The 18,594-nt window shown below is 44.8% G+C and overlaps 1 protein-coding gene across 1 annotated transcript in view; it reads right to left on the bottom strand.

The window, feature by feature from the left end:
* SUSD5 (sushi domain containing 5) overlaps nt 1-14,362 on the bottom strand; it is a 41,769-nt gene extending 27,407 nt beyond the window's left edge. Inside the window, exons 1-3 of the mRNA XM_049629234.1 lie at nt 14,245-14,362; nt 14,035-14,212; nt 9,384-9,502 (exon numbers count right to left, since the gene is read on the bottom strand). Coding sequence (XP_049485191.1) covers nt 9,384-9,502; nt 14,035-14,212; nt 14,245-14,362 — 415 coding nt within the window. The remainder of the gene's footprint in view (nt 1-9,383; nt 9,503-14,034; nt 14,213-14,244) is intronic.
* Nucleotides 14,363-18,594: the final 4,232 nt, after the last annotated feature.

Here is an 18,594-nt window from a genome sequence, read left to right on the forward strand (position 1 = left end):
TTGGTGAATTTCTCAGACCCTCAAGCTGGATTTCAGCAATTGCAACATAAAGAGCAATTTCTATTTCCCTTCCAAGAAAAGAGATTTTATAGAAGATCTTGTCTATAAAATCGTATTATAAAATAAACGACTCATTTGCCAATCACAGCTTGTGAAAACCAGTTTCCACAGGTTTAGAACTCATATAAAACTTGATGCTTCTCTTTTGCGAAACTTGAAGCCTACAGACCCTCATTATTACTTTGCAAAACCAAAATGTAGAAATTCTGATACAAATGCTCAGCCTTTCCTCCTTCCTTTCGGTGTTTCTAAGCTATGTGAGGCAGCTGTCTTCTGGGCTAACCTACCCTGTTCCGTCCCACCCTACTCACCCCATACACAACCAGCGCTGCCCTCCCCATTCTGTCCAATTTTGTTCTTAGTCCCCAAGCTCTTCAAACTTGAACATGACCAGAATCACATGAAGGCTGGTAGTGCGCACACACACACACACACACACTCTCTCTCTCTCTCTCTCTCTCTCTCTCTCTCTCTCTCATGCACACATACATACACACTACTCTGAGTTTCTAACTCGGCAGAAGGTCATGGTTAGGGCCCAAGAATTTGCATTTGTAACAGGTTCCCAGGTGATGTTAGTACTATTTGGTCCAGGGACCGTTCTTGGAGAACTACTGCTCTAGATAAAAACCTACCCCCCAAAACGGGCTAAACTAATATATGGCGATGGGAATCAGAACAGAGATTGCCTTGGCTCTGCTGGGATGAGGACAGGCAGAGGAGTTTTGGAAAAGGGCTCCAGGGAACTTTCTGGGGTAAAGGAAATGTTCTGTATCACAACTGGGTGTTGGTTACACAGGTGTATACATTTGTCAAAACTCATCAAACTTAAGATCTGTGCATTTTGCTGATATAAATCATACCTCCATGAAATAAGTCAATTTAAAAAATACCTCCCGTCCAGAAAGTCTGTAATTTATTCAGCATGAGGTATAAATGGGTGAAAATTACTCACAACCTCTCCCAAGGGAAACTGCATTTGACAAGGATCTGTGCCTTTTAGGGGAGTGGTTCCCAATTTGCAGACTTTCTACCCTGGAAGTATTACAGTATTTGCAAGGTGTGGGAAAGCTCATACGCAGTTAAATCCTGTGTCAATCAATAAATTTAAATCAATTACTGTCACATGGAATCTATAAGATACCAGTTCCGGAGTTTCCCCTCCTAAAAATAATTTTCAAAAGTTCTAGAATGAAATGATATCATGTCTGGCATTTGTTTTAAAATATCTCAATGGGGGGCGCCTGGGTGGCTCAGTCGGTTAAGCGTCCGACTTCGGCTCAGGTCATGATCTCGCGGTCCGTGAGTTCGAGCCCCGCGTCGGGCTCTGTGCTGATGGCTCGGCACCTGGAGCCTGCTTCGGATTCTGTGTCTCCCTCTCTCTCTGCCCCTCCCCTGCTCACGCTCTGTCTCTCTCTGTCTCAAAGATAAATAAAAACATTAAAAAAAATTAAAATATCTCGATGGGAAAAAAGCACTGGAGAAAATAGATGAAATCAAGCTGGCAAAATATTGCCTACTGAAGCTGGGTGATGGGCACATGGGGATTGGTGATACTATTCTTCCTGTTTTTGTTTGTTTGAAAGTTTTCATGATAAAAAATTTAAAAATTATCCATATGGGTATTTCTTATACAAGCCAGAAAACCTGAAAAAAATCACAGGGAAAAAATGCCACAGGAAAAATTAAAATTCTCTTTGAATTTCACCAATGATAACCATTGTTAACATGGGTTTTGTTTTCAGTTTTGCACACACACAGTATCTTGCCACACTATGATATAACTGTTTTGTTCTGTAGCTTATTAATTTAACATTATATTGTGGTATTTTCCCTATCAACAGATAATTGAATCATTGGAATTTACTTGTAAATCACTATATATTAATCCATTTGTAATGGATTTATCAGAGTGGACTCCCCTACTGTTAAACATTAACTTTGTTTCCAATTTTCCCTACTAAGTAATTAATATCTTTGTAACATACTTTTGTACTTATCCAAGCTCATTCCTTAGAATAAAATGTTCAAAGCAGAATTGATGGATGAAATGGTATATGAATTTTTTGAAAGGGCATACATATTTTTAAAGCTTCTGACAGGTTATGCCAAGTTGAATATGAGTGTTTTAAGAATCTACACCCCTCAGTGGTGTATAATCTTGCCTGTTTGTCCTCAGCACCCTGGGGACTATCATTTTCATAAACTTGGACAATTTCATGAACCAAAAAAGTGATTTCTTATACAAACATGCATATGTTTAAATTGGTAAAAAGAGTTGAATATTTATTGACCAACTGTATTTCTTAAAAGTATTTCTGTATTTCGGTCTTTACCTTATCAACCTATAAGAGATTTCCTTACATCAGTACAACAATGCATTGTCTCACCTTCCCAAATTCTTAACCAATCACTTAGCACTAACTATCAAATGCTCCACCCATCCTTCTCCCACTGATCTGAAGTCTCACCATCCACTATGTACTGATATACTCCCACTATATACTAACACTTAAGCACATTGGGTCTGTCTGGGTACTTCCAGCCTTCTGCTTTCGAGGATTTATCTCCTGTGCCCTCTACAGTGCCAAATGATTTTGCTTACTATAGCTTTAAAATGTATTTTGATATCTGAGCCCTTCTCATTATTTGAGGAACGGAAATATGTGAGTGAGACGGAAGGCTAAAATACAACGGAGGCAGGTGTGAGTTTAGGGCAGGCCGTCGTAAGCCGGGTAGGAAGTCTGGAATTTGTCCAGTGGGGAAAGGGGGACAGTTAAAGAGTTCAGAGCAGGAGAGAACACAATCCCCGTGGCACTTTAGAAGGAGCACAGTTGCAGGGTAGAGAACGGATTGAGGAAGCACTCTGAAAACTGAAGGAGCAGTGAGGAGGCCATTTGAGAAGTCCAGGGGAGCAGGACAGGGGCTGATGTGACGTGCAGATGGCAAGAGCCAGGTGAATCCGGGAGATACTGAGAAGGGAGGTTTTGGGGAACTTATAACAGAGAAGTTGTGGGAGTAAAGGAGAGGCTGGCGCAAGGGAGAGGGTAAGGAGGTTAAAGGACATGAGCACAGTGCAGGACTGGTGGCGTTCGAGTTGCTAAAAGAAGCATTGTAAGTAGCTGCGTGTGTGGAATCTGAGGCTTAGTGGAGACCCCCAGGCTTAGGGAGACCCCAAATGAGTATTTGGATGAAAATTGAAGCCACTGCGGAGTTAGGGGAGATGAGGGCCCAGGTGAGAGTCCCAGGAGGTGAGCAGAGAATGAAGAGTTCATACAGGTCACACCGCTGCAGCCAGGCAGATACACAGGAAACCGAAAGGAAGTCAAAGGAAAACGTGTTTCAAGGATGAAGGCATGACCAAGTACTTAAGGCTGCAGAAATAGCAAGCAAAATGCACCACAGTCGTCCACAGGGAAGCCTCCAGTAGCCTCGGTGAGAGCGCTTGCACTCACGTGATAGGACAGAAGCCAGAAAGCAGTGGACAGAGGGATGAAGAAACGATGGGAGGTGAGATCATAGAGATGGTGAATATAGAGGAACTTTAGGGCCATGAAGGGGAGAAGAGAGAGAGGATGGCAGCTAAAGATAGCCGTTCAATGAGTGTATGAATTATTTTCTAAACAGTTTCATTTGCTCTGACTCCTCAAAGTAATGCCCTCTCTTTTGAAATGTTGACACCTTTCACTTGTACCATAATTCCTCTCTGTTTGCTTGCTGATTCCAGCTGACCAGTGGTGTGCTGGTAAATACTAACAACAGGCTCTTGGTTGGGGTGGGGGGGTGGGGATTGTCTCTGCCAGGAGGCTGACCCTGTCTAACGCAGCACGCAGTAGACAAGGTCTTAGTGCAATTTCTGACACAGTTCCCGAGAAATCGTGGTTATAAAAGGAGCCTGAAATAATTAAAGACAGGCAGAGGGATATATGTAGGAGGATGCTCAATCATGGTATTATTTATTACAACAAAAACCACACAACTACTGAAATGTCTGAGAACAGGAGGACGTCTAATTTAGGGTACATTCATAATAGGCTGTTGTAATAGCCATTAAAAAATCATCCTTTGGAGCATATTCACTGTCATGGGAAGATGTACATTACGGAGTGAAAAAGACAGAATGCAAACCTATATATGGTCCACAGAATCCCAAATTGGTGAACTAAATAAAAATGCAGGGTAAAAAGATTTGTCTGACGATGAAGTACTTCTCTCAAGGCAGACTTGTCGTGAATGATTTTCATTTTCTTTTTTTAATTTTTTCAAAGTTTATTTTTGAGACAGAGACAGAGTGTGAGCAGGAGAGGGGCAGAGAGAGAGGGAGACACAGAACTCGAAGCAGGATCTAGGCTCTGAGCTGTCAGCACAGAGCCCGATGTGGGGCTCGAACCCACAAACTACCCTAGGACCTAGCAATAGCACTGCTAGGAATTTACCCAAGGGGTACAGGAGTGCTGATGCATAGGGGCACTTGCACCCCAATGTTTATAGCAGCACTTTCAACAATAGCCAAATTATGGAAAGGGCCCAAATGTCCATCAGTTGACGAATGGATAAAGACAATGTGGTTTATATATACTATAGAATACTACTTGGCAAAGAGAAAGAATGAAATCTGGCCATTTGCAGCAACTTGGGTGGAACTGGAGGGTATTATGCTGAGTGAAGTCAGTCAGAGAAGGACAGATATCATATGTCTGCACTCATATGTGGATGTTGAGAAACTTAACAGAAGACCATGGGGGAGGGGAAGGGGGAAAAATAGTTACAGACAGGGAGGGAGGCAAACCACAAGAGACTCTTGAATACGGAGAACAATCTGATGGTTGCAGGGGGTGGGGGGAGAGGGGAAAGTGGGTGATGGGCACTGAGGAGGGCACCCGTTGGGATGAGCACCGGGTGTTGTATGGAAGCCAATTTGACAATAAATCATGGTAACAAAACGAGAGAACCGTCTACTCTCAAAAAGTCCTTACTGCTCTTAAAGAGGTGAGCATCCAGCTCCCTCCTCGATGACATAAAGGAAGGGAAGAACCCCTTCTCTGTTTTCAGGGGAAACACTGGCAATTGTCCAGGATGCAGAGGAAGCAGTGTGCAGTGCTGAGCAGGTAAGGCGGCTGGTAGGAAGGAGCAGCCCGGCCAGGGGGGAGACGGAGGCATACCTTTCATGGACCCTTGGGGGTGCACCAGGGAGGGAGCGAGAAGAGACGTGACGCCTGCAGACGTCAGGCCCTCGACCCCACAGACGAGCCGCCAAGAGAAGCAAAGCCAGAGAACCCGCGCGGAGGCCGCTTATGCCATCGGCATCCAGCTGGTTAAAAATAACTTCACTTATTAGTTTAAGTGAGATCACCAGAGGGCTGGAAACTCACTGTCAGTGAAACAAAAATACTGGAAGGAAAATAAGAAAAGTCTACATTCATGATGAGCTTTATGGAAGGAAGCTGCCAGGATATTCCACAGGCTCTGTTTTCCTTCTGAGCTCTTTATGAGGCCCACGTCTGCCATTTTCGGAGTGAACACGCTTCGTTGTTCCCATCTTGCCAAAGAGAAGTGGGAGCACAGAGTTAAGTGCCGTGAAGCATCGTCAGGGAAAAGGCAACCTCAGGAGGGGATACTGCCCTGGTGCCTATGCTGAACCACACCTCACCTCCACCACCATGGGAGCCGCAAGGACGCCCGTTCCCCTCGGCTTCCGCTAAGGCGTTACACCTTCAGCACACAGGTTTCCCTTGTTGACTGCGCTGTCAACAAAGGCTCCACTGAGGAAAAGTAACGGCTCCACTGAGTAGGGCGAGGGCTGCATGGGAGCGGTTTCAAGGCTCAAAAGGATGAAAGGAGGCTCTGAACAGGGACGGCGCTCTCTCTGAGTGACTCTGGCAGAATCCATCCTCCTTTTCTAGAATATTCAAGAGAGAGCAGCCCTCCATCCCTAACACCCCCTCAGCATGCATTCCTCAGTCCCCTTCATGGCCCACCCGAAGCCTCCTCATAAATCAGGCCTGTAGGGCCAAGACTCCAGTCTTCCCCACATGAGGCTATCCCTCTCGACCTGGAGGTGAGGGGAGGCCAGGCCAGGCTCAGGCAAAGTGTTCTGGGAGGCAGGACTCTGGAGCACTAATGAGCCACACACAGTGCTCCCTCTACTAAAATGACATCACCCTTCACATAGTCTGACAGCCATCACGAATTGGCTTCCCGTGTCGGTTCCCATGATTCAGAGTGTTTTTTGTTTTTCCTGTTGTTGTTGTTGTTGTTGTTGTTTTTGGAGAACTTCGTAGACCATTTTTTTGTTGTTGGAAATTTTTTATTTTTACATAGTTTAACGTTCCAGAAAAATTTTAAGAATCAGGATTTCCACAAAGCTGTTTATCCAGGGGGGCACGGCACGGATGGCTCAGTCGGTTAAGCATCCACGTGCGACTCTTCACTTGGGCTCAGGTCACGATCTTACGGCTGGTGAGATCGAGACCCGCGTTGTGCTCGGTGCTGAAAGCACAGAGCCTGCTTGGGAGTCTCTCTTCCTCTCTCTGTCTCTGTCCCTCCCCTGCTCTCACTTGCTCTCTCTCGAAATAAACATTTAAAAAAACAAAACCCGAAAAACCCATTTATCTGGATTTACCAAGGTGTTTTCATTTCACCCATTTGCTTTATCATTTCCCCCTCTCTAGATAAATAGATACATGATAAATATAGATATCTATTTATAGAGACAAACATATGTATGTGTATATATATCTATATATGTATGTATATCTGTATCTGTAATTCTTTCCTGAACCACTTGAGAGTATGCTGTAGATATGATGTCTCTTCATCCCTAAAACCTTGGTACACATTTCCAGAACAGGGATATTCTCTTACACAATTGCAGTACAGTTCCTAACCGATTATCTAATTCCTAATCCATATTCAGATGTTATCAATTATAGCTATTTCCTTCTGGTCCAGGATATGGCCCAGGCTCACAAATTATATTTTGCATTTTGTCGTCAAGTCTTTTTAGCCTATTTTAATCTAGAACAGTTGCTTTGCCTTGCTCCTCTGAGACATTTTTAAAGGCATTTTGTAGACTGTTTCTCAGTTTGAGTTTGGCTAATGTTTCTTCATGATCAGAGTCAAGCTATGCCTTTTTGGCAGGAATAGCCCTGAATTGAAGTTGTGTTCCTCTGAGTGCGGTATGTCAGAAGGCACATTGCGTTGGTTTGGCAAAAACTCAGTAATTCTGGAGTTGCTATCACGGCTTTGAGCTTGGTGCCCTACGGGATGTGAATTGATGTTTCCAAACTCTGGCTTCACGCACTACACTTGCCTAGACGCAACCTGTCTGAAGGCCTGTGAGGCGGGAAGCCCAGGCTACCCTGTTGGATGATGATGAACAATGGTTCAGTGGCCCCTGGTGCCCTAGCCAACAGCCACCAACTCCCAGAAGCAAGGCCACCTAACCAGCCACTGACTGTAGACTCCTGAATGAGCCCAGCTGAGCCCAGTAGCAAAACACAAACCGCTGGTCCAAAAAAGACGGTGAACTCAATAAATAGTTGTTTAACGCCACCACATTGTGGGGTGTTATGTTACGTAGCGAAAGCTAACTGACACCCCTTGTTATCAGGGAAAGAAAAGACTCAGAAGCCCCACATATTCACTGAAGGAAGAAAGTCATGCTCTCTTTCTTCTGGCTCTGTCCTGTCTCTCTCAGGGATCTGAGCTTTTGCCTGTGTTTGGGATTCAAAGGATCATTCTAATTTACTTAGGTGATTTTGAAAAACAAACCATGGGTATTGTTCTCCCCAAGCCCTGCAGAGCAAGGCCACATCATTCACTAGCTCGACTGGGCAGATACTAGGAGACTCTCCCAACACACCCTTCCATAGCAGTTAGCAAATGAAGAAACCCTTCTGGAGGAAGAGCCCGGAGGAGCAGAGAAACCTGTCACTGATAAGCATCTAACGGGTACCAGCCAGGGCCTTGGGGTTCCCCTGGCTCTCTGACTTCCCAACTCCTCTGACCCCTTCCTCCGAGATTAGGATTGGTGCCTCTAGAATGCAGCCTGAGGGTTTGTATTTCTAACAGGCCCATTTGGTATTTCTCATCATCAGAGCGGTTTGGGACACTCTGCATTAGGAAAGCAGCTCTCGGGGCGCCTGGGTGGCTCAGTCGGTTAAGCGTCCGACTTTGGCTCAGGTTCTCACGGTTTGTGGGTTCGAGCCCCGCATCAGGCTCTGTTCTGACAGCTCAGCCCGGAGCCTGCTTGGGATTCTGCATCTCCCTCTCTCTCTGTTCCTCCCCTGCTCTCACTCTCTCTCTCTCTCTCAAAAATAAAGATTAAAAAAAAAATTTAAAAAAAAAAGAAAAAAAAAGGAAAGCAGCTCTCAAGCTGAACGATGTGTTAAAATCACTGAAGAGCTTTAAAGAACCCGAATGCCCAGAACATTTATATCTGAATGTCTAGGGCTGGTACCCAGGAATCAGTACCTCTTAAAACCTCCCAGATGAGGCCAATGTGCAGCCAAGCAGCACGTATGCTGATTTCCAGCACTGACGAGTAAGCAGCTGTCTTTTGCCCCGTTTGCAAGTACACCCCCCTCTCAACAGCATGTGTTTCTGATAATGAAGGTGTAGTGATTTCAGTGCAATGAGATGCTATCCTGGAGACTCCACTGTGGTTTTCTCACTGCTCAGCCGATTTACCAGAGGGAAGCAGAATTATCCATCCTTGGAGCAGTTTCCTAAATCCTGTAAATTTCCTTTTGGGGAAAAAATGATTTTTTTTTTTTTCTTTTTAGTGTGCTGTCCACAGCGAAGACAGACCGAAGGACAAGCTGTATCAGCAACTGTAGCAGATGCTGCAGGGGTCTGCCCCGCATCACCTAGATGCCTTGATCATTTCCATGGTGGTTCCTGGTGGGCACTTTTGCATCTTTGCCGGAGGGTGGCACTCAGGCTACTGGAACCCTTTGCCAGCACACATCTTAAACCAGAAGAGCCTGGGGATTTACATCTCCCTGAAGCAGCCCTTATCCAATGACTGACAGGTGCAGTGGTGTGGATACCCCTGCCTTTTCACCCCTGATCTGGGAAACTGGTGACCTTCACTGTCTCCTGAGATCTCCTGTAGGACCGAGCCAAAGTTACCCGTCACCTCACCGCCACTGTGGACTTTGCTGAGTATGGCACCCCTGCTTTCTCTGCCCACTGCCCCACCGCCCTACTGGCTTTTCTTCGGAAGCCTTTCTCGTCGCAAGGTCTGCTTCCGGAGAATGCAGCCTCGGATGGCAACCATGCACACCCTCCAGAACCTTTACAAGGGTTCTGGCACTGACCTTCATCCTTCATACAGAGGGCATTGGACCTGCCACCAGGAACCGGCTTGCTTTCAATTCTCACGTCCACGGCTCTCACGATTTGCTGCTCACCCCTCCCCTTGCTGCACACGGTTGTCCTGAAACACACAAAGAAGACTGTGTCGGGGGACTAAGAACGGGAAAGAACAATTCTTTTCTGCTGTCGGTTCGGAATCAGCAGACATTTTTCTGATTTAGGATCTTTGGCTGAAAGCATCCGTAGGGAAATACTCTCCCCAAACACATGTCTACAGTCAGGAAGACACAGGTGATGCTTCAGTGAGGCCGAATGTACCAATTCAAGTTTCAGAGGAAGGACCTCATTGATCTTTTCTAGTGTATGGTTTTGTTTTGTTTTGTTTATTTCACAAAATGCTGCTTTTTTTATCGGTTCCTTTCTTTGGGAGGGGGTTTTTCTGTTCCTTTTCAGATTTCTTAAGACGGGTCGTAACTTAGTTTATAAACCTTTAGCCTTTCCTCTTCTCTAACACAAACATTTAAATGCTTTACGTGTTCCTCTGGGTACAGCTTTAGTAGCAGCTTACAAGTTTGAGAATGTTATCGTTTTAATATCATTCAGTTCCACATACATGCTACTTAACAAACCATAATTTATCTTTGCCCCATGATATATTTAGGGGTATCTTTGGTAAACAGCAAGTAGTAGATTTTTTTTTTTAATCTTTGTTTTCTAAATGAAGTGTCCCATCTATTTTAATCTAATTTAATCACAGATCTCTGTGAATTGAAACCTGCCATCTTTCTATTCGTTCTGCGCATTCTTTCTTCCTCTCTTTTCTTTCTCCTATTTTGATTGTTTGAATTCTTTTTTTTTTTTTTTTTTTGGCACTCCCTTTTTCTGTATGGGTCTGTAAGTTATATGTCCTTTTACTATCCTCTTAGTGGTTACACTGGAGATTATGTATTCCTCCTTGACTTTTTAATATTACTTTCACCCTCTTCTCCTACAACTTAAAAATACTTAAAATACTATGTATTGGGGCACCTGGGTGGCTCAGTTAGTTAAACGTCTGATGTTGGCTCGGGTCGTGATCTCGCAGTTCATGAATTTGAGCCCCACGTCCACCTCTGTGCTGACAGCTCAGAGCCTGGAGCCTGCTTCGGATTCTGTGCCTCCCTCTCTCTCTGCCCCTCCACTGCTCATGTTGTTTCTCTCTCTCTCTCTCTCTCTCTCTCTCTCTCTCTCTCTCTCTTAAAAATAAACATAAAAAATTAAAATACTATATATTAACATACTTAAAACACTTCCTGACTTATATGCCACTTAGTGTTTAGTACTATTATTCTTGCTTTATATAATTACACAATTTCAATTTACCCCTATGTTTACTCTTTCTATTCCTTTTTTGAATCTCCAGGCTTCCACCTGTAACTACTGTCCTCTTGCCTGAATATTAGCCTCTAGGGTTTCTTTTAGTGCAGGTCTGACATAATGAATTTTTTCACTTTTTGTCTGTCTGAAAATGTCTTTATTTTACTTTTATTCCTGGAAGATATGTTCACTGGGTATAAAATTCTAGGTTGGCAACAATTTTCTTTCAGCACTTTGAAAGTATCATTCAACTGTTTTGGGGCTTTCATTGTCCATTTATTGTCACTCCTTGGAAGGTACCCCTTCTTATTACTACTTTTAATATTTTTCCTTCATATTATTAGATTCTTATCAGTTTCACCATGATGTGTCAAGTTGTGAATTTATTTGTCCCACTCATGTTTTGAAGGGTTTCTTGAATCTGTGCCTGGATGTTTTTCCTCAGTTGTAGATAAGTCTTTTCTTAAGTTTTAGGTAATTGCTTTTGTTCCTTCTTTCAAAATTCCAATTACATATTTCTTTGCCTCTTACCCTTTCTTCTGTATTTTTCATCCTTTTTTCTTCTGGTTTTTTTTTTGTTTTTGTTTTTGTTTTTTTTATTCTGGATACTTCCTGAAATATCTTCTGGTTCACTAATTTTATCTTTGGTTTTTTTTTTTTTTTTTTTAATCAGCTATTAGATCCATCCACTATGCTCTTAATTTTAGTTACTGTATGTTTCACTTCTGGAACTTCCACTTGGTTACTGTCATAGTTTTAGTCTTTTGTCAAAATTCTCCTTGTATCTTCTGTATCTTTGAACATTTGAAAAGTTATTTTAAAGTCTGCATCTACCAATGCTAATATCTAGAGCTTCTATTCGCTATCTTTTTTCTGGTTGCCTTGTCTCCTAATGTAACTGGTTATGTTATATTATGTGGCAGGGTGCCCAGGTGGCTTAGTCAGTTAAGTGTCTGACTTTGGCTCAGATCAGCATCTCATGGTTTATGAGTTCGAGCCCCGTGTCGGGCTCTGTGCTGACAGCTCAGAGCCTGGAGCCTGCTTCGGATTCTGTGTCTCCCTCTCTCTCTGCCCCTCCTCCGCTCACATCTGTGTCTCTCTCTGTCTCAAAAATAAATAAACATTAAAAAAATTTTTTTAATGTTATATTGTGTGGCAAATCTTATTTTTCCTAAAATTGCTTGTGGAAATACATTGCCTAGGATAATGTCATCCTTCTGGAGAGGATTTTTAAAATCAGTTCCACTAGCTATATGGAACACTGGAGCTCCAGTATCATCTCAAGCCACACTCGTGGCTCCAGAAGATTTTAAGCCACGCTGCAGTTCCCGTGAGGGCCTGCATACTTCTTCCAGTTTACTCTTACTCCTGGGGTGCAGCCCTGGAATGTCCCAGCCCAAAGCAAACGACTCCACAGGACCTGCCTACACAAAACCTGAATTCCAATCTCTGTCCTAGTCCTATGAAGCTATGTAAATTGCCACTCGGTTTTGTTCAGTCATCCTTTATGGAATGAGCAAAAGCTTCCAGGAGGCGAGTGGCCCCCAATTTTGGATTCACCACTTTAGGGCTCCATCCCCCTCTGGGTTTATGTGTACAGTCAACTGAAATCCATGGAGACACAGATCACATGAACTGTACATTCACTATGCCATCAATTGTAAGATGCGCCACACATTTAATAATTGGCCTTCAAGGTGGAGGGGGGATGGCTGAAATGTATGTATTGATGATCAGATACTTCTTGGTTCCAGAAACATCAAAATAGTTTTATTTTTAATACGTCGTGTTGTAAATCTATCAAGGAAGTATGTTTGCTACAAAGAAATATCATCTAAGCAATGTAGAGATCTACTAATTTGTCCTAACACCATACCGCAAACCCAGAGAGGACAGACCTTTCCAAAGACCCACTCCTGATCTGTAAAGCCTGGGAGACCCAAGCCTGGCTTCAAACTGGCTCTTCGGAATTCCTAAACACCCTGGTTATCTGATGTAATGACAGCAACAACGTTATGAAAAATATCCACACTTAACTACATTGTGGAAATATGCATGCACAGGACCTACTTTGTCTGTCCAGAACCCGGATGTAAAATGTAAGGCAGAGAGAGCCACGGTTCCAGATTCACTGAAAAGCTTTGGGGGTAGCCTTAGCGGTCTTCTTTGTCCAACTGCTGCTTCACGTGTGGCCCAATTGGAAATGTAAGTCAGCCCGGTTGTGTGTGTCGTCTATGGTCATCTGCCAGCCCGTCCTCAAGGTTATTATCAACCAAAGCAGTTGTTGGAGCCCGCTCTGCTCGTTCACATTCCTGTGGCATGAAGGAGACAGGAATGGCCCCTGCCTTTTCTGGGTATGACTAAAGAAGCAGTGACCAGAACTAATGGGAAGTTTTCTCCCGGCTGGCCGCAAGAATCGTTTCTCCACAAGGATTCCTTTGGTCAGGAACTGAGGGCCCGAGGGGAATGGCTTGCCTCCGATCTGTAATGTCTAGGGCCTGAGCTGGGAAGACCCAGAAGCCGGCAAGAACTCAACAGCTGGGGGACAAGAATCACGGAGAGACACCTTCACTGGCGTCTCTGGCGGTCGATGCTGGCTATGGACCGCGACCCCGGTTGGGGCTATCGGTGAGGGCACCTCTGTGGGGCATCTCCCTGTGGCCTGGACTTCCTCACAGCATGGCCCTCTCGCGATAGGCAGACGTCTTACATGACACGTCAAAAGTGAGTGTCCCAGGAATCTGGGCATGGATTTTTCCGACCTAACCTCAGGAGTCACATGGTACCACTCTTGCTGTATTCTATTGGTCCAGGCCATTCTATGCTGTGCCTGATTTAAAGGGAGAGGACACAGACCCAGCTCTCCATGGGAGTAACACGAGAGAACTCGTTCCCATCCTCCTATTCACAGGTATGTAGACGAACCCCCACAGGGAAAGAAGAGATCAAGGATATACACCGAGCAGTTAACAGCCATTACCTCTGAGGTGGGGAAGAAGAGAGAAACTCACTTTGAACTTCACACATGTCTGTATTACTTGAACTTTTCACAAGCATGTATTAGTTTTATGACTTAGAAAGAAACTCGGAACAACAAAGTCAGGAGGGAATACCGTGACAGAACTCCAGAAACGTGTTTTTATTTGAGAACTGAAAACAAGAATGTGCCCGAAGCCACTGTCCGCTGGCCTTGGCCCATCCTGGCACCTCAAAACGGTGACCGAGCCCCCATAGGAGCCTTGGTGGGGGAGCGGGGGTGCGAGGGAAGGAGAGCTCTCCCCTGCATGCCTGACTCACCCCAGGGTGCCATCCGCCAACCAGCCCGTGGTGCACACCGCAAAGGCACAATCCTGGACCACCCTCCGCAGCTCGTCCGCAGATACCAGGTGCGCACCCCTGCTCCTGCAGGAAAGCCGGGCCACCTCCAGTTCCAGGCCGCGCGAGCCGTTCTGGGATTCCAGCACAAACAGCTTCCCTGTGTGGGGACAAGCACGAACACGGGCTTACCCCAGGATCCACGGGATTGAACCTCAGCACACTCAGTCTCTGGCAGACACGGGTCGCAGCTGTAGTTTCCTGCTGGCCGGAAGTCCCCAACGAGCAGCGACCACCCCACGGTACTCATCCCGGGACGAGGTGACGACACTTACTTTGGTGCTTTTACCAGTTTTACGCTCCTGTCGCCTTCAATGACTTCTTTTTTGTTTTAAGTTTATTTTCTTAGAGAGAGACAGAGACAGCGCAAGGAGGGGAGGGGCAGAGAGAGAGAGAGAGAGAGGGAGAGAGTCCCAAGCAGGTTCTGCGCTGCTAGAACAGAGCCTTGATCCGGGGCTCAAACTCACGAACCACGAGATCATGACCTGAGCTGAAACCAGGAGCTGGAGGCTTAACTGACGGGGCCACCCAGGTGCCCTGCTCCTGTCTTCTTTAAAACAAAATTAACCATCTGCTTTGCACGCTTCTCTGGGTACACCCTTGAAACCTTCCTTTTTCAAAGCTATTTTACAAACGCCATGTCATAAGGCCCAGCGTCCTAGTTGTCCCGGGCAGCTGGGCAGTCGGTGTCCAGGGGACGGACGTCGGACTCGGGTCTGCCTTCTTCTGCCTGCCCTGGCCCCGGGGTGACCCCGTACACGGCAGGCTGCTTCCCCTCTCTTTGTCTCAGAACATCATCGGGCCCGTCCCGCGGTGAGTCCACTTGTGCGGGCTGCCACTTGTCCCAGGCCGGACGAGACAGCGGAGGCCACGTCCGGGGCACCGTGGATTCCCGTAGCACCTCGGTAAACGGGCGTGCAGCGAGCCTCAAAAACGTGGGACAGGTGAGTACCATGGGAACAGGAAAGCAGGCAGAGGAGGAAGCTGAGTCTGAAAGCAAAAGAGAGCTTTCGGCAAGAAACTCATGGCGGAGGAGGGAGGGAGCACTGTGGTCTCTGGGAGCCTCCTGCAGAGGTGAAGCAGTGCCTGGGAAAACCCTATCAAGTTTAAGGTAGGGGGGAGGAAGAATCCCGGTTAGAATGAGACACTTCGCTTCCCTCTTTTGGCAAAATTATCACACTGTGTTGATTTTATTGGAATGAGACACTTCAGCTGTTATCAGTTCTGAGATAATTATAATAAATACGATAAGCCCTCAGCTTTGGGATCAAAGCCGTGAGGAAAATTAAAAAATGTTTCACACTAAACGTATCTGTAGGGGACTCGTCCTCCCTTAGACTTGGTGCCAGTGTGCAGTACACAGTCTGAACAACTGTACTTGATGGCCCTGCCTGGAGAAGCATGTGCCCCAAGACACTTTTGTGTCAATGGCATTTGCCTCAGTGGGAAAAAATATTAGGAAATTTAACTGATGCGCTGATAGTCAAGCCCTTGAACAAGGGGGACAACAGTGAAAGCCCAGGGCGCACATGAGGTAGAGAAGGCGACAGGCCTCTCCTCTCCTCTCCACCACCATCACACCCCCACGTAAATACACAAAGCTGGGACCCTGAGGGGTTTAGCTCTCAGGATAAGAGTGACCAAGGAAAAACAGTACCCCCTCCCCTCATTCTCAAGGGACTGTGGGAAGAGTTGTCTGAGTGCCAGATACCCAAGCGCTAATACTCAGTGGGAAATGTCACCCTGACAAAAACTGACGTCTAAGATACTTTAAGCCGTGAATTTAGCCTAAAGTGGCTTGAGGCCGACATTTATCGACACCCGGTAGGAACAAAGGGAAATCTTGTCTGGAGGGAAAAAAATATCTTCATCGTAGGCTTCGGGAAATCCCATGCAAATATTCTTTCAAAGGCAATGACCACAACACTAAAACACGGCTAAGTGTTCAGGACACAAGGCACCACGAGTGAGAAACAACATACACAGTGTCCAGCAGAAACTGACCTAAAGGTACATCTGATAGTGTTATTAATAGGCACAGATCATAAAACAATGATAATTACCACATCTAAAGGAAGAAAAGACAAGTCTGAAAATATCCGCAAAGAAGAGAAAACTACAAAAAGGGGCTTAGCTGAACTGCAAAAGAACCAGGTAGGACTTCTAGAAATAAAGTCACAATGATAAATTAAAAATGCAGTGGATGCTTTTGGCTGCATGTCAGACACAATCGAACAAAGAACTTATCCTTGGGGCGCCCGGGTGGCTCGGTGTTTGACTTCGACTCAGGTCATGATCTCACAGGTCATGAGTTCGAGCCCCACGTCGGGCTCTCTGCTGACAGCTTGGATTCTGTATCTCCTGCTCTCTCTGCCCCTCCCCAGCTCACACTCTGTCTCTCTCTCTCAAAAATAAAATAAAAACATTAAAAAAATTTTAAAAAAGAACTCATCCTTGAAACAGAAGTCAGAAGAAATCATTCAAAAGGTAGTAGAGAGACAAAAAAGATGAAAAACAGTAAGTTAATAAAAAGACACAAAGGAAAGAATGAGATTCCAGAAATAAATCTCCACGTTGACAGTCAACTGATTTTCAACAAGGGTGATCGAGACCACCCAATGGGAAAAGAAGAGTCTTTTCAAGAAACGGTGCTGGAACAACTCAACAGGCACATGCAAAAGAGTGAAGCTGGACTCCCGCCTCACCCTTTACACAATAATTCACTCAAAGTGAATCAAAGGCCTAAATGGAAGAGCTAACACCGTAACACTGAAGAGAAAACATAGGAAATCTTTGTGATCTTGGACGATGCCATGGTTTCCTAGATACAACACCAAGAGCACAAACAACCAGGGAGAAAAGATACAAACTGAACTTCATCAAATTAAAAACGTTTTGCTTCAGAGAACGAAATCAATGAAGCGAAAAGACAGCCCACAGCATGAAAGAACATTTCTGCAAATACACATCTAGTAAGAAACTCGTATATAGAGTGGGTAAGGAACTCCCACAACCCGACAACAATTAAAGAGACCAAGCAACCTGAGTACAAATGGGACAAGGACTTGAAAAGATCTTTCTCCAAAGAAGCCATACAAATGGCCAAGAGGACATTGCTGACGTTGCTAACCGTCAGGGAAATGCAATCAAACTACAATTAAATACCACTTCATGCTCACTAAGATGGCTACTAATAAAAAAGAAACGACAGAAAATAACAGGGCTGGCAGATAGGTAGGGAAAAAATACCGAACGTGTATGCGTTGCTGGTGGGATTGTGAAGTATGATTCACAACCACCATTTGTGGAAGCGACCAAAGTGTCCATCGACAGATGAACGGGTAAACGAAATGTGGTACAAAATACAAAGGAATATTAACTATCCTTAAAAAGAAGGAAAATTTGACAGATGCTACAACATGGCTAAATCTTGAAGACATTATATTAAGTGAAGTAAGTTAGTCCAATTCATAGCGATAAAAAATAGAATGGGGGTTGCCAGGGGCTGGGGTGGGGACGGTAGAGAATTAATGCTTAATGGGAATGGAGTTTCAGGTAGGAAAGATGAAAAAGCCCTGGAAACGGATGGCGGTGACAGTTGTACCCCCATGTGAATGTGCTCAAATGCCACAGAATTGCACACTTAAAAATGGCTAAAATGGGCAAAGGATCTGAATAGACATCTTTAAAGAAACGGCCAATAAGCACACGAAAAGAGGCTCAACGTTATGGGCCGACAGCAAAATGCAAATCAAAACCACAATGAGATGTTACTTCCTATCCAGTAGGATGGCTATCATCAAAAAGACATTTTTTGACCTAAGTGATGGCGAGGAAGTGGGTAAAGTGGAACCCTCAGACGCTGCTGGTGGGAACAGAGAAGGATGCAGCTGCTTGGAAAACCGTCTAGCATCTCAAAAGTCGATAGCAGTTTCTCCTAGAGTTACCACGTGACCCAGCAGTCATACTCTTAGGTGAATACCCAAGAGAACCGAAAACACATGTTTATATAAAAGCTTCTGTATATGCACTGGGTGTTACACGTAAGTGACGAATCATTGTGTTCTCCTCTAGAAACCAACACTACGCTGTACATTAACTAACCTGAATTTAAATAAGTGAATAAAAAAAAAAAAGAAACTTCTGTATGAATGTTCCTAGCAGCGTTATTTATAATAAATAATAAATTAAGTCCACAATTATAAAACTGTGTGTATAATAGCCAAAAAGTAGAGTCCACCCAATGACCATCAACTGATAGCTGGATCAACAAAGTATGGTCTGAATAGCCACACGAAAGAATATTATTTGGCAGTGAAATGAAATGAAGTATTGACACATGCTACAAATGGATACGAACATTATGCGAAGGGAAAGCAGCCAGTCACAGAAGTTCACACATTGTATGAGTCCATTACATGAAATGTCCAAAACAGGCAAATTCAGACACAGGAAGTAGTTGCCTAGGGGTTGGGGGGTTGA

The sequence above is a fragment of the Panthera uncia genome, chromosome C2 (assembly GCF_023721935.1).
Source record: "Panthera uncia isolate 11264 chromosome C2, Puncia_PCG_1.0, whole genome shotgun sequence".
NCBI lineage: Eukaryota > Metazoa > Chordata > Mammalia > Carnivora > Felidae > Panthera > Panthera uncia.